At 43.5% G+C, this 16,219-nt stretch overlaps 1 protein-coding gene across 2 annotated transcripts in view; it reads left to right on the top strand.

The window, feature by feature from the left end:
• The window catches only part of LOC118376384 (sideroflexin-1), a 35,836-nt gene that overhangs the window by 1,470 nt on the left and 18,147 nt on the right, over window positions 1–16,219 (top strand). The window contains exons 2-4 of one of the 2 annotated variants that reach the window (XM_052487552.1): window positions 8,208–8,377; window positions 9,223–9,393; window positions 15,643–15,741. In XM_052487552.1, coding sequence (XP_052343512.1) covers window positions 8,214–8,377; window positions 9,223–9,393; window positions 15,643–15,741 — 434 coding nt within the window. In that variant the 5' untranslated portion in view covers window positions 8,208–8,213. The remainder of the gene's footprint in view (window positions 1–8,207; window positions 8,378–9,222; window positions 9,394–15,642; window positions 15,742–16,219) is intronic. The other variant, XM_052487553.1, reaches the window with a different exon arrangement.

A 16,219-nucleotide genomic window follows, 5' to 3' on the forward strand; every position in this document is an offset into this window, starting at 1 on the left:
GACTGGGTTACATTGTAACAACGGGTTAATAGAATCTAGTTCAGACTGGGTTACATTGTAACAACGGGTTAATATAATCCAGTTCAGACTGGGTTACATTGTAACAATGGGTTAATAGAATCTAGTTCAGACTGGGATACATTGTAACAACGGGTTAATATAATCCAGTTCAGACTGGGTTACATTGTAACAATGGTTAATATAATCTAGTTCAGACTGGGTTACATTGTAACAACGGGTTAATAGAATCTAGTTCAGACTGGGTTACATTGTAACGGGTTAATAGAACGGGTTAATATAATCTAGTTCAGACTGGGTTACATTGTAACAACGGGTTAATATAATCTAGTTCAGACTGGGTTACATTGTAACAACGGGTTAATAGAATCTAGTTCAGACTGGGTTACATTGTAACAACGGGTTAATATAATCCAGTTCAGACTGGGTTACATTGTAACAATGGGTTAATATAATCTAGTTCAGACTGGGTTACATTGTAACAATGGGTTAATATAATCTAGTTCAGACTGGGTTACATTGTAACAATCTAGGGTTAATATAATCCAGTTCAGACTGGGTTACATTGTAACAATGGTTAATATAATCTAGTTCAGACTGGGTTACATTGTAACAACGGGTTAATAGAATCTAGTTCAGACTGGGTTACATTGTAACAACGGGGGTTACATTGTAACAACGGGTTAATAGAATCTAGTTCAGACTGGGTTACATTGTAACAACGGGTTAATAGAATCTAGTTCAGACTGGGTTACATTGTAACAACGGGTTAATAGAATCTAGTCCAGACTGGGTTACATTGTAACAACGGGTTAATATAATCCAGTTCAGACTGGGTTACATTGTAACAATGGGTTAATATAATCTAGTTCAGACTGGGTTACATTGTAACAATGGGTTAATATAATCTAGTCCAGACTGGGTTACATTGTAACAACGGGTTAATATAATCCAGTTCAGACTGGGTTACATTGTAACAATGGGTTAATATAATCTAGTTCAGACTGGGTTACATTGTAACAATGGGTTAATATAATCTAGTCCAGACTGGGTTACATTGTAACAACGGGTTAATATAATCCAGTTCAGACTGGGTTACATTGTAACAACGGGTTAATAGAATCTAGTTCAGACTGGGTTACATTGTAACAACGGGTTAATAGAATCTAGTTCAGACTGGGTTACATTGTAACAACGGGTTAATATAATCTAGTTCAGACTGGGTTACATTGTAACAACGGGTTAATAGAATCTAGTTCAGACTGGGTTACATTGTAACAACGGGTTAATAGAATCTAGTTCAGACTGGGTTACATTGTAACAACGGGTTAATAGAATCTAGTTCAGACTGGGATACATTGTAACAACGGGTTAATAGAATCTAGTTCAGACTGGGTTACATTGTAACAACGGGTTAATAGAATCTAGTTCAGACTGGGTTACATTGTAACAACGGGTTAATATAATCTAGTCAGACCAGACTGGGTTACATTGTAACAACGGGTTAATAGAATCTAGTTCAGACTGGGTTACATTGTAACAACGGGTTAATAGAATCTAGTCCAGACTGGGTTAATAGAACATTGTAACAATGGGTTAATATAATCTAGTTCAGACTGGGTTACATTGTAACAACGGGTTAATAGAATCTAGTTCAGACTGGGTTACATTGTAACAACGGGTTAATATAATCTAGTTCAGACTGGGTTACATTGTAACAACGGGTTAATAGAATCTAGTTCAGACTGGGTTACATTGTAACAACGGGTTAATATAATCTAGTTCAGACTGGGTTACATTGTAACAACGGGTTAATAGAATCTAGTTCAGACTGGGTTACATTGTAACAACGGGTTAATAGAATCTAGTTCAGACTGGGTTACATTGTAACAACGGGTTAATAGAATCTAGTCCAGACTGGGTTACATTGTATCTTGTGAATGTCGTGATTATTTCACCTCTCTGTGATTTAAAAAAACAACAACATTACGTCCATTTGATATGAAAGAGAAAAAATGCAGTAGCATGGCAAAGTGCAGAAGTTCTGTCACACTACATGTAGCCATACTGGCTGCTAGACAAGGTGCCTTGTCTAGGTTATGAGAGATTATTTTAACACAGCATAATGTAGTTTCAATTACATTAAACTGTTTTATTGACATGCCCATATAAATATAGCCTATGTTGATTAGGCCTAATTAAATTAGAATGAAGATGAGTGATAGCCTATCTTCGTGCCAATGACTAGGCTGTTAACACACAATTCATCCATTCTTTGACCCCATAGAGAGAGCGAGAGAAAGGGGTAGGAGGGTAGGGTGGTGGGTTTGGGGGTGGGGGGGAGTTATGAGGTTCAGTACAATTTAGCTCTTCAAAACCCGTGTCAGGTCAGCCAGGCCTGTTTCCATAGCAACATTCTACTGGATCAGTTGTCCTGTTAAATTAATCTCAAGAAGAATTTATCACAGTGTGTTCTTGGTTTTTCATTCCTCTCAAGGGGCAGCAATTGTGACATGATTTTGTGGTAACATAAGAGACGTTACCTAGAAAGGAGTGATTTCTGGCTGATGTGTAAGTGATATACAGTGAGTGATTTCTGGCTGATGTGTAAGTGATATACAGTGAGTGATTTCTGGCTGATGTGTAAGTGATATACAGTGAGTGATTTCTGGCTGATGTGTAAGTGATATACAGTGAGTGATTTCTGGCTGATGTGTAAGTAATATACAGTGAGTGATTTCTGGCTGATGTGCAAGTGATATACAGTGAGTGATTTCTGGCTGATGTGTAAGTGATATACAGTGAGTGATTTCTGGCTGATGTGTAAGTGATATACAGTGAGTGATTTCTGGCTGATGTGTAAGTAATATACAGTGAGTGATTTCTGGCTGATGTGTAAGTAATTTACATTTACATTTAAGTCATTTAGCAGACGCTCTTATCCAGAGCGACTTACAAATTGGTGCATTCACCTTATGACATCCAGTAGAACAGTCACTTTACAATAGTGCATCTAAATCTTAAAGGGGGGGTGAGAAGGATTACTTATCCTATCCTAGGTATTCCTTAAAGAGGTGGGGTTTCAGGTGTCTCCGGAAGGTGGTGATTGACTCCGCTGTCCTGGCGTCGTGAGGGAGTTTGTTCCACCATTGGGGGGCCAGAGCAGCGAACAGTTTTGACTGGGCTGAGCGGGAACTGTACTTCCTCAGTGGTAGGGAGGCGAGCAGGCCAGAGGTGGATGAACGCAGTGCCCTTGTTTGGGTGTACGGCCTGATCAGAGCCTGGAGGTACTGAGGTGCCGTTCCCCTCACAGCTCCGTAGGCAAGCACCATGGTCTTGTAGCGGATGCGAGCTTCAACTGGAAGCCAGTGGAGAGAGCGGAGGAGCGGGGTGACGTGAGAGAACTTGGGAAGGTTGAACACCAGACGGGCTGCGGCGTTCTGGATGAGTTGTAGGGTTTAATGGCACAGGCAGGGAGCCCAGCCAACAGCGAGTTGCAGTAATCCAGACGGGAGATGACAAGTGCCTGGATTAGGACCTGCGCCGCTTCCTGTGTGAGGCAGGGTCGTACTCTGCGGATGTTGTAGAGCATGAACCTACAGGAACGGGCCACCGCCTTGATGTTAGTTGAGAACGACAGGGTGTTGTCCAGGATCACGCCAAGGTTCTTAGCGCTCTGGGAGGAGGACACAATGGAGTTGTCAACCGTGATGGCGAGATCATGGAACGGGCAGTCCTTCCCCGGGAGGAAGAGCAGCTCCGTCTTGCCGAGGTTCAGCTTGAGGTGGTGATCCGTCATCCACACTGATATGTCTGCCAGACATGCAGAGATGCGATTCGCCACCTGGTCATCAGAAGGGGGAAAGGAGAAGATTAATTGTGTGTCGTCTGCATAGCAATGATAGGAGAGACCATGTGAGGTTATGACAGAGCCAAGTGACTTGGTGTATAGCGGGAATAGGAGAGGGCCTAGAACAGAGCCCTGGGGGACACCAGTGGTGAGAGCGCGTGGTGAGGAGACAGATTCTCGCCACGCCACCTGGTAGGAGCGACCTGTCAGGTAGGACGCAATCCAAGCGTGGGCCGCGCCGGAGATGCCCAACTCGGAGAGGGTGGAGAGGAGGATCTGATGGTTCACAGTATCGAAGGCAGCCAATAGGTCTAGAAGGATGAGAGCAGAGGAGAGAGAGTTAGCTTTAGCGGTGCGGAGCGCCTCCGTGATACAGAGAAGAGCAGTCTCAGTTGAATGACTAGTCTTGAAACCTGACTGATTAGGATCAAGAAGGTCATTCAGAGAGAGATAGCGGGAGAGCTGGCCAAGGACGGCACGTTCAAGAGTTTTGGAGAGAAAAGAAAGAAGGGATACTGGTCTGTAGTTGTTGACATCGGAGGGATCGAGTGTAGGTTTTTTCAGAAGGGGTGCAACTCTCGCTCTCTTGAAGACGGAAGGGACGTAGCCAGCGGTCAGGGATGAGTTGATGAGCGAGGTGAGGTAAGGGAGAAGGTCTCCGGAAATGGTCTGGAGAAGAGAGGAGGGGATAGGGTCAAGCGGGCAGGTTGTTGGGCGGCCGGCCGTCACAAGACGCAAGATTTCATCTGGAGAGAGAGGGGAGAAAGAGGTCAGAGCACAGGGTAGGGCAGTGTGAGCAGAACCAGCGGTGCCGTTTGACTTAGCAAACGAGGATCGGATGTCGTCGACCTTCTTTTCAAAATGGTTGACGAAGTCATCTGCAGAGAGGGAGGAGGGGGGGGGGAGGAGGATTCAGGAGGGAGGAGAAGGTGGCAAAGAGCTTCCTAGGGTTAGAGGCAGATGCTTGGAATTTAGAGTGGTAGAAAATGGCTTTAGCAGCAGAGACAGAGGAGGAAAATGTAGAGAGGAGGGAGTGAAAGGATGCCAGGTCCGCAGGGAGGCGAGTTTTCCTCCATTTCCGCTCGGCTGCCCGGAGCCCTGTTCTGTGAGCTCGCAATGAGTCGTCGAGCCACGGGGCGGGAGGGAGGACCGAGCCGGCCTGGAGGATAGGGGACATAGAGAGTCAAAGGATGCAGAAAGGGAGGAGAGGAGGGTTGAGGAGGCAGAATCAGGAGATAGGTTGGAGAAGGTTTGAGCAGAGGGAAGAGATGATAGGATGGAAGAGGAGAGAGTAGCGGGGAGAGAGAGCGAAGGTTGGGACGGCGCGATACCATCCGAGTAGGGGCAGTGTGGGAGGTGTTAGATGAGAGCGAGAGGGAAAAGGATACAAGGTAGTGGTCGGAGACTTGGAGGGGAGTTGCAATGAGGTTAGTGGAAGAACAGCATCTAGTAAAGATGAGGTCGAGCGTATTGCCTGCCTTGTGAGTAGGGGGGGAAGGTGAGAGGGTGAGGTCAAAAGAGGAGAGGAGTGGAAAGAAGGAGGCAGAGAGGAATGAGTCAAAGGTAGACGTGGGGAGGTTAAAGTCGCCCAGCACTGTGAGGGGTGAGCCGTCCTCAGGAAAGGAGCTTATCAAGGTATCAAGCTCATTGATGAACTCTCCGAGGGGACCTGGAGGGCGATAAATGATAAGGATGTTAAGCTTGAAAGGGCTGGTAACTGTGACAGCATGGAATTCAAAGGAGGCGATAGACAGATGGGTAAGGGGAGAAAGAGAGAATGACCACTTGGGAGAGATGAGGATCCCGGTGCCACCACCCCGCTGACCAGAAGCTCTCGGTGTGTGCGAGAACACGTGGGCGGACGAAGAGAGAGCAGTAGGAGTAGCAGTGTTGTCTGTGGTGATCCATGTTTCCGTCAGTGCCAAGAAGTCGAGGGACTGGAGGGAGGCATAGGCTGAGATGAACTCTGCCTTGTTGGCCGCAGATCGGCAGTTCCAGAGGCTACCGGAGACCTGGAACTCCACGTGGGTCGTGCGCGCTGGGACCACCAGATTAGGGTGGCCGCGGCCACGCGGTGTGGAGCGTTTGTATGGTCTGTGCAGAGAGGAGAGAACAGGGATAGACAGACACATAGTTGACAGGCTACAGAAGAGGCTACGCTAATGCAAAGGAGATTGGAATGACAAGTGGACTACACGTCTCGAATGTTCAGAAAGTTAAGCTTACGTAGCAAGAATCTTATTGACTAAAATGATTAAAATGATACAGTACTGCTGAAGTAGGCTAGCTGGCAGTGGCTGCGTTGTTGACACTACACTAATCAAGTCGTTCCGTTGAGTGTAATAGTTTCTGCAGTGCTGCTATTCGGGGGCTAGCTGGCTAGCTAGCAGTGTTGTTTACGTTACGTTGCGTTAAAAGAACGACAATAGCTGGCTAGCTAACCTAGAAAATTGCTCTAGACTACACAATTATCTTTGATACAAAGACGGCTATGTAGCTAGCTATGTAGCTAGCTACGATCAAACAAATCAAACCGTTGTACTGTAATGAAATGAAATGAAAATGTGATACTACCTGTGAATGCCACCGGGTTGTTGAGTTCTATTCAGTAGACGTTGGCTAGCTGTTAGCTGTTAGCTGTTGGCTAGCTAGCAGAGTCTCCTACGTTAAGGACGACAAATAGCTGGCTAGCTAACCTCGGTAAATTAAGATAATCACTCTAAGACTACACACTCTAAACTACACAATTATCTTGGATACGAAGACAGCAAAGACAGCTATGTAGCTAGCTAACACTACACTAATCAAGTCGTTCAGTTGAGTGTAATAGTTACTACAGTGCTGCTAATCGGTGGGCGTATGCTAGCTGGCTAGCTGGCTAGCTGCTGGGCAAATAGCAGTGAAGACTACGTTAGGACGACGAAATACGATAATTATGCAATTATCTTTGATACAAAGACGGCTATGTAGTTAGCTAAGAAGAAATTGCTAAGATTAGACAAATCAAACCGTTGTACTATAATGAAATGTAGTGAAAAAGTTATACTACCTGCGGAGCGAAGTGCCGATGCGACCGCTCGCTCCAACCCGGAAGTAATATACAGTGAGTGATTTCTGGCTGATGTGCAATGATATACAGTGAGTGATTTCTGGCTGATGTGCAAGTGATATACAGTGAGTGATTTCTGGCCAACCCGGAAGTAATATACAGTGAGTGATTTCTGGCTGATGTGCAAGTGATATACAATGAGTGATTTCTGGCTGATGTGTAAGTGATATACAGTGAGTGATTTCTGGCTGATGTGTAAGTGATATACAGTGAGTGATTTCTGGCTGATGTGTAAGTAGTATTCAGCATTCTGAAAGTATTCAGAGCCCTTTACCTTTTTTTGCAAAAATATCTAAAAACCAGTTTTTCCTCTAGTCTCAGAATGAAATAGAATAACTGGAATGCTGTTTCAGGGTTAGTTTGCTCCCAGGTAATACAATAGTCAAGCCCTTTTGTTTAGCTTTTTGTGATTTGTGTTGCATTATTCCCCTTGTCTCTAAGTCTAGGACTGGGGACCCAGATGACATTGACTTAATGCTGTTTAGAACTGTTCCTGTGAGTGCCACACTTTGTGGGAACTAATCTTGTGGGAACTAATCTTGTGGGAAGAAACTTAACATCGGGACACCTTATTACAGTTTTTCCAAAGCTTTTATTCAGGAGGATGTTATGAATTTCACCTCCTCTGACAGTAGCTAGGCTAATTTATGAATTTCACCTCCTCTGACAGTAGCTAGGCTAATTTATGAATTTCACCTCCTCTGACAGTAGCTAGGCTAATTTATGAATTTCACCTCCTCTGACAGTAGCTAGGCTAATTTATGAATTTCACCTCCTCTGACAGTAGCTAGGCCAATTTATGAATTTCACCTCCTCTGACAGTAGCTAGGCTAATTTATGAATTTCAACTCCTCTGACAGTAGCTAGGCTAATTTATGAATTTCACCTCCTCTGACAGTAGCTAGGCTAATTTATGAATTTCACCTCCTCTGACACTAGCTAGGCTAATTTATGAATTTCAACTCCTCTGACAGTAGCTAGGCTAATTTATGAATTTCACCTCCTCTGACGGTAGCTAGGCTAATTTATGAATTTCACCTCCTCTGACAGTAGCTAGGCTAATTTATGAATTTCACCTCCTCTGACAGTAGCTAGGCTAATTTATGAATTTTAGTCGAGAGCTGATAGATAAATCATCTGGGACAATAAAACTTGTCTGTGTTGTGAATGTTTTACAGGATGGACAAAATAAATGATCTTTGCTATTACAATGTTGTTGTGTTCTTTCAGATAACCATGACGACAGAAATCTCCACCTCCATAAACATCAAGGAGCCTCGATGGGACCAAGGGACGTTTATGGGCCGGGCCAAACACTTCTTCACCGTTACAGACCCCCGCAACGTCCTGCTCACCAACGAACAACTAGAGAATGCACACAAAGTCATCAGTGACTACCGGTAGTGTATTCTGAGCCTGGTTCTTATTGGTTCTGTTTTTTTTCTGATTCTCCTTCATTCACCTTGGTTCTGGTTCCTCCTGGTTCTCCATAGTTAACATAGGTTCTGGTTCCTCTTTGTTCTCCTTAGTTGTCATTGGTTCCTGTTCCTCCTGGTTCACATTGGTTCTGGTTCCTCCTGGTTCACCTTAGTTGTCCTTGGTTCTGGTTCTCCCTAGTTCACATTGGTTCTGGTTCTCCCTAGTTCACATTGGTTCTGGTTCTTTTTGGTTCTCCTTAGTTGTCCTTGGTCCTGGTTCCTCCTGGTTCTCCCTAGTTGTCCTTGGTTCTGGTTCCTCCTGGTTCTCCCTAGTTGTACTTGGTTCTGGTTCTCCCTAGTTGTCCCTAGTTCTCGTTGGTTCTGGTTCATCCTGGTTGTGCCTAGTTCTCGTTGGTTCTGGTTCCTTTTGGTTTTCTCTAGTTCTCCTGGGTTCTGGTTTCTCCTGGGATCTGGTTCCTCCTGGTTTTGCTGTTTGGAAACAACCTTTAACTGAGCTGAGAGCAACTGATAGAATTGACTTCCGGCATATTGGCATAGATCTGGGATCAGTTTACCCTTAATTAACTATTGATGAACCAGAAAGACAACACATGGTTGCATTCTATGATGCAACATTGAATACACAGAGCAATGTTGCTTGGTAAGAGATTGAAGGCTTCTACACTGGTACATTTGGGACAATGTTTATCAAATACAGGTTGTGTGCAACGAACAGGGTTTTGTTTAAACTTGTGTTGCTACTAAGAGTAAACAGGCTCAGCTAATCACTTGCTATTTGTCTTTGAATCCCCCCTTTTCTCTCCCAGGCAAGGTGTGATGTCCCCCGGGCTGACAGAGGACGAGCTATGGCGAGCCAAGTATATCTTTGACTCAGCCTTCCACCCAGACACCGGAGAGAAGATGATCCTGATTGGCCGCATGTCTGCTCAGGTCCCCATGAACATGACCATCACTGGCTGTATGATGACCTTCTACAAGTGAGCAGCAGTGTTCTATTAAAATGATAGTGTTATGCGACTGTCCTATTAGAATGACAGTGTTACGCGACTGTTCTATTAGAATGACAGTGTTACGCGACTGTTCTATTAGAATGACAGTGTTACGCGACTGTCCTATTAGAATGACAGTGTTATTTGACTGTCCTATTAGAATGACAGTGTTATTTGACTGTCCTATTAGAATGACAGTGTTACGCGACTGTCCTATTAGAATGACAGTGTTACGCGACTGTCCTATTAGAATGACAGTGTTACGCGACTGTCCTATTAGAATGACAGTGTTATATGACTGTCCTATTAGACTGACAGTGTTACACGACTGTCCTATTAGAATGACAGTGTTTATGACTGTCCTATTAGAATGACTGTTCTATTAGAATGACAGTGTTATACGACTGTCCTATTAGAATGACATGACAGTGACAGTGTTACACGACTGTCCTATTAGAATGACAGTGTTACGCGACTGTTCTATTAGAATGACAGTGACTGTCCTATTAGATGACAGTGTTACACGACTGTTCTATTAGAATGACGACTGTCCTATTAGAATGACAGTGTTACACGACTGTCCTATTAGAATGACAGTGTTACGCGACTGTTCTATTAGAATGACAGTGTTATACGACTGTCCTATTAGAATGACAGTGTTACGTGACTGTCCTATTAGAATGACAGTGTTACGTGACTGTTCTATTAGAATGGCAGTGTTACACGACTGTCCTATTAGAATGACAGTGTTACACGACTGTCCTATTAGAATGACAGTGTTACACGACTGTTCTATTAGAATGACAGTGTTATACGACTGTCCTATTAGAATGGCTGTTATATTAGAATGGCAGTGTTACGACTGTTATATTAGAATGACTGTCCTGTTAGAATGGCAGTGTTACACGACTGTCCTATTAGAATGACAGTGTTACGCGACTGTCCTATTAGAATGGCAGTGTTACGCGACTGTCCTATTAGAATGACAGTGTTACGCGACTGTCCTATTAGAATGGCAGTGTTACGTGACTGTCCTATTAGAATGACAGTGTTACACGACTGTCTTATTAGAATGACAGTGTTACGCGACTGTTCTATTAGAATGACAGTGTTACGCGACTGTCCTATTAGAATGACAGTGTTACACGACTGTCCTATTAGAATGACAGTGTTACGCGACTGTCCTATTAGAATGACAGTGTTACGCGACTGTCCTATTAGAATGACAGTGTTACACGACTGTCCTGTTAGAATGGCAGTGTTACACGACTGTCCTATTAGAATGACAGTGTTACGCGACTGTCCTATTAGAATGGCAGTGTTACGCGACTGTCCTATTAGAATGACAGTGTTACGCGACTGTCCTATTAGAATGGCAGTGTTACGTGACTGTCCTATTAGAATGACAGTGTTACACGACTGTCTTATTAGAATGACAGTGTTACGCGACTGTTCTATTAGAATGACAGTGTTACGCGGCTGTCCTATTAGAATGACAGTGTTACACGACTGTCCTATTAGAATGACAGTGTTACACGACTGTTCTATTAAAATTGCAGTGTTACACGACTGTCCTATTAGAATGACAGTGTTACACGACTGTCCTATTAAAATTGCAGTGTTACACGACTGTCCTATTAGAATGACAGTGTTACACGACTGTCCTATTAAAATTGCAGTGTTACACGACTGTCCTATTAAAATTGCAGTGTTACACGACTGTCCTATTAAAATTGCAGTGTTACACGACTGTCCTATTAGAATGACAGTGTTATAACAAGACACTTCAATTACCATATACAGTGTTGTAACAATGTGCAAATAGTTCAAGTATAAAAGGGAAAATAAATAAGCATAAATATGGGTTGTATTTACTACAATGGTGTTTGTTCTTCACTGGTTGCCCTTTTCTTGTGGTAACAGGTCACAAATCTTGCTGCTGTGATGGCACACTGTGTAATTTCACCCAGTAGATATGGGAGTTTATCAAATTTGGATTTGTTTTTGAATTCTTTGTGGATCTGTGTAATCTGAGGGAAATATGTGTCTCTAATATGGTCATACATTGGGCAGGAGGTTAGGAAGTGCAGCTCAGTTTCCACCTCATTTGTGGGAAGTGTGCACATAGCCTGTCTTCTCTTGAGAGTCTGTACATAGTCTTTCCTTAATTTTTGGTCAGTCACAGTGGTCAGGTATTCTGGCACTGTGTACTCTGTTTAGGGCCAAGTAGCATTCTAGTCAAATAGCATTCTGTTTTCTTGTTAATTCTTTCCAATGTGTCAAGTAATTATAATTTAGTTTTGTCATGATTTGGTTGGGTCTAATTGTGTTCCTGTCCTGGGGTTCTGTTGGTTGTGTTTGTGAACAGAGACCCAGGACCATCTTGCTTAGGGGACTCTTCTCCAGGTTCATCTCTCTGTAGGTGATGGCTTTGTTATGGAAGGTTTGTGAATCGCTTCCTTTTAGGTGGTTGTAGAATTTAACAACTCTTTTCTGGATTTTGATAACTAGCGGGTATCGGCCTAATTCTGCTCTGCATGCATTGTTTGGTGTTTTACGTTCTACACAGAGGTTATTTCTTGCAGAATTCTGCATGCAGAGTCTCAATTTGGTGTTTGTCCCATTTTGTGAATTCTTGGTTGGTGAGCGGTCCCCAGACCTCACAACCATAAAGGGCAATGGGCTCTAACTGATTCAAGTATTTTTAGCCAGATCCTGATTGGTATGTCAAATTTTATGTTCCTTTTGATGGCATAGAAGGCCCTTCTTGCCTTGTCTGAGATTGTTCACAGCTTTGTGGAAGTTACCTGTTGCTTTTAAAATGTTGTATGTTTTTTCCCCCAACATCACTTTCCATCAATTTGTATAGCAGACCCTCATGCCAAATTGAGTCAGCAAAGCATGAGAAGACTTTGCCATTGTTTTGGTTTGTTTGTTTGTCAATTAAAGGTATGCAGGGTGAATACGTGGTCTTTCGTACGGTAATTTGGTAAAATGCCAATTTGACAATTTGACGCAGTACATTGTTTTCACTGAGGAAATGTACAAGTCTGGGGAAGATGCCAGAGCTAAGGATGATGCTAAAGAGTATAAGTATAGCCAATTGGAATTTGTGGACTGTATATTTTATAATTTCATTGAGGATACCATCAACACCACAGGCTTCTTTGGGTTGAAGGCTTTGTATTTTGTCCTGTAGTTCATTCAATGTAATTGGAGAATCCAGTGGGTTCTGGTAGTCTTTTATAGCCAATTATAAGATTTGTAATTCATCATGTGTATGTTGTTGCTGTTTGATCTTTGTTATAGAGCCAAACAGATTGGAGAAGTGGTTTATCCACACATCTCCATTTGAATAGATAACTCTTCCTGTTTGTTTAGAGTTTTCCTATTTTCCCAGAAGTGGTTAGATTCTATGGATTCTTCAGTTACATTGAGCTCATTTCTGACGTGCTGTTCCTTCTTTTCCGTAGTCTATTTCTGTATTGTTTTAGTGATTCAACATAGTGAAGGAATAGACTCGGGTTTTCTGGGTCTCTGTTTTTGATTGGATAGATTTCTCAATTTCTTTCTTAGGTTTTTGCATTCTTCATCAAACCATTTGTTATTATTGTTAATTTTCTTAGGTTGTCTGCTTGATATTTTTAGATTTGATAGGGAAGTGATTTTGCTGTGATCTGATAGGGGTGTCAGTGGACTGACTGTGAACTCTGTAAGAGACTCTGGGTTGAGGTTAGCGATGAAGTAATCTACAGTATTTTTTATAAAAAAATGTTTTTTTCATCTTTATTTAACTAGGCAAGTCATTTAAGACCAAATTCTTATTTACAATGACGGCCTACACCAGCCAAAGCCGGACGACTCTGGGCCAATTGTGCGCCGCCCAATGGGATGTCTGTAGTGACGCCTCAAGCACTGAGATGCAGTGCCTTAGACCGCTGCACCACTCGGGAGCCCAGTACTACTGCCAAGGGATGAGCTGTAGGTGTAGGTACCATAGGAGTCTCCTCGAAGCCTACCAATGACTATGTACAGACCCAGCGTGCGACAGGGCTGCAGGAGTGGTGACCCATTTTTGTTGGTTATGTTGTCATAGTTGTGTCTAGGGGGGCATATTTTAAGGGAGGGAATGATGTTACCTCTACGTAGGTGTTTGTCCTCCTGTGTGCTGAGGCTGTCAGGTTATTGTCCAGTTCTGGCATGTAGGTCGCCACAGACTAGTACATGTCCCTGGGCCTGGAAATGATTGATCTCCCCCTCTAGGATGGAGAAGCTGTCTTCATTAAAGTATGGGGATTCTATTGGGGGGATATAGGTAGCACACATGAGGACATTTTTATCTGAGGTCATTTCCTTATTCATTTCTAGCAGATGTATAATGTTCTTGTTTTGACTAATATACTAGAGTGGGTTAGGTCTGCTCTATGCCAAATTAGCATACCCCCTGAGTCTCTTCCCTGTTTCACACCTGGTAGTTTGGTGGATGGGACTACCAGCTCTCTGTAACCTATAGGGCAACCAGTGGGTTCATCTCCTCTATACCATGTTTCTTGTAGGATGACAATGTCTGTATCCCCCCCCCTCCCCCAGGACAACTCTAGCTGTAGTCTAATTGAAGTCTCTCTCTCTCTCTCTCCTCAGGACAACTCCAGCTGTAGTCTAATTGAAGTCTCTCTCTCTCTCCTCAGGACAACTCCAGCTGTAGTCTAATTGAAGTCTCTCTCTCTCTCCTCAGGACAACTCTAGCTGTAGTCTAATTGAAGTCTCTCTCTCTCTCTCTCCTCAGGACAACTCCAGCTGTAGTCTAATTGAAGTCTCTCTCTCTCTCCTCAGGACAACTCCAGCTGTAGTCTAATTGAACTCTCTCTCTCTCTCCTCAGGACAACTCCAGCTGTAGTCTAATTGAAGTCTCTCTCTCTCTCTCCTCAGGACAACTCCAGCTGTAGTCTAATTGAAGTCTCTCTCTCTCCTCAGGACAACTCCAGCTGTAGTCTAATTGAAGTCTCTCTCTCTCTCTCCTCAGGACAACTCCAGCTGTAGTCTAATTGAAGTCTCTCTCTCTCTCTCCTCAGGACAACTCCAGCTGTAGTCTAATTGAAGTCTCTCTCTCTCTCCTCAGGACAACTCCAGCTGTAGTCTAATTGAAGTCTCTCTCTCTCTCTCCTCAGGACAACTCCAGCTGTAGTCTAATTGAAGTCTTTCTCTCTCTCTCCTCAGGACAACTCCAGCTGTAGTCTAATTGAAGTCTCTCTCTCTCTCCTCAGGACAACTCCAGCTGTAGTCTAATTGAAGTCTCTCTCTCTCTCTCTCTCTCTCCTCAGGACAACTCCAGCTGTAGTCTAGTTGAAGTCTCTCTCTCTCCTCAGGACAACTCCAGCTGTAGTCTAATTGAAGTCTCTCTCTCTCCTCAGGACAACTCCAGCTGTAGTCTAATTGAAGTCTCTCTCTCTCCTCAGGACAACTCCAGCTGTAGTCTAATTGAAGTCTTTCTCTCTCTCTCCTCAGGACAACTCCAGCTGTAGTCTAATTGAAGTCTCTCTCTCTCTCCTCAGGACAACTCCAGCTGTAGTCTAATTGAAGTCTCTCTCTCTCTCCTCAGGACAACTCCAGCTGTAGTCTAATTGAAGTCTCTCTCTCTCTCCTCAGGACAACTCTAGCTGTAGTCTAATTGAAGTCTCTCTCTCTCTCCTCAGGACAACTCCAGCTGTAGTCTAATTGAAGTCTCTCTCTCTCCTCAGGACAACTCCAGCTGTAGTCTAATTGAAGTCTCTCTCTCTCTCCTCAGGACAACTCCAGCTGTAGTCTAATTGAAGTCTCTCTCTCCTCAGGACAACTCCAGCTGTAGTCTAATTGAAGTCTCTCTCTCTCTCTCCTCAGGACAACTCCAGCTGTAGTCTAATTGAAGTCTCTCTCTCTCTCCTCAGGACAACTCCAGCTGTAGTCTAATTGAAGTCTCTCTCTCTCTCTCCTCAGGACAACTCCAGCTGTAGTCTAATTGAAGTCTCTCTCTCTCCTCAGGACAACTCCAGCTGTAGTCTAATTGAAGTCTCTCTCTCTCTCCTCAGGACAACTCCAGCTGTAGTCTAATTGAAGTCTCTCTCTCTCTCCTCAGGACAACTCCAGCTGTAGTCTAATTGAAGTCTCTCTCTCTCTCTCTCTCTCTCTCTCTCTCTCTCTCTCTCTCTCTCTCTCTCTCTCTCTCTCTCTCTCTCTCTCTCTCTCTCTCTCTCTCCTCAGGACAACTCCAGCTGTAGTCTTATGGCAGTGGATCAATCAGTCCTTCAATGCAATAGTCAACTACACCAATAGGAGTGGAGATGCTCCTCTCTCAGTCAAGTAAGTTGGTTTTATAGTTTCTATATCAGGGATATTCAACTACTTTTATATTCTCACAGGGGCCAGGTGTGTAAAGTTTGATTGCAGGGGGGCCAGACATTTTCCATGTGTAATTATTCTTCTGTGTGTAAATATATATATATATATATATATATAAAAAAAAAGCCAAACACACACCAATAAATTACTTGTCTTAAAATGAAATGTCATAGAAACCACACTATAGACAACCACACTATAGACAACCACACTATAGACAACCACACTATAGACAACCACCGTAGTGATAGAAACCACACTATAGACAACCACCGTAGTGATAGAAACCACACTATAGACAACCAACGTAGTGATAGAAACCACACTATAGACAACCACACTATAGACAACCACCGTAGTGATAGAAACCACACTATAGACAACCACACTATAGACAACCACCGTAGTGATAGAAACCACACTATAGACAACCACACTA

This window comes from Oncorhynchus keta, chromosome 30, assembly GCF_023373465.1.
Source record: "Oncorhynchus keta strain PuntledgeMale-10-30-2019 chromosome 30, Oket_V2, whole genome shotgun sequence".
In the NCBI taxonomy this organism is placed as follows: Eukaryota; Metazoa; Chordata; class Actinopteri; order Salmoniformes; family Salmonidae; genus Oncorhynchus; species Oncorhynchus keta.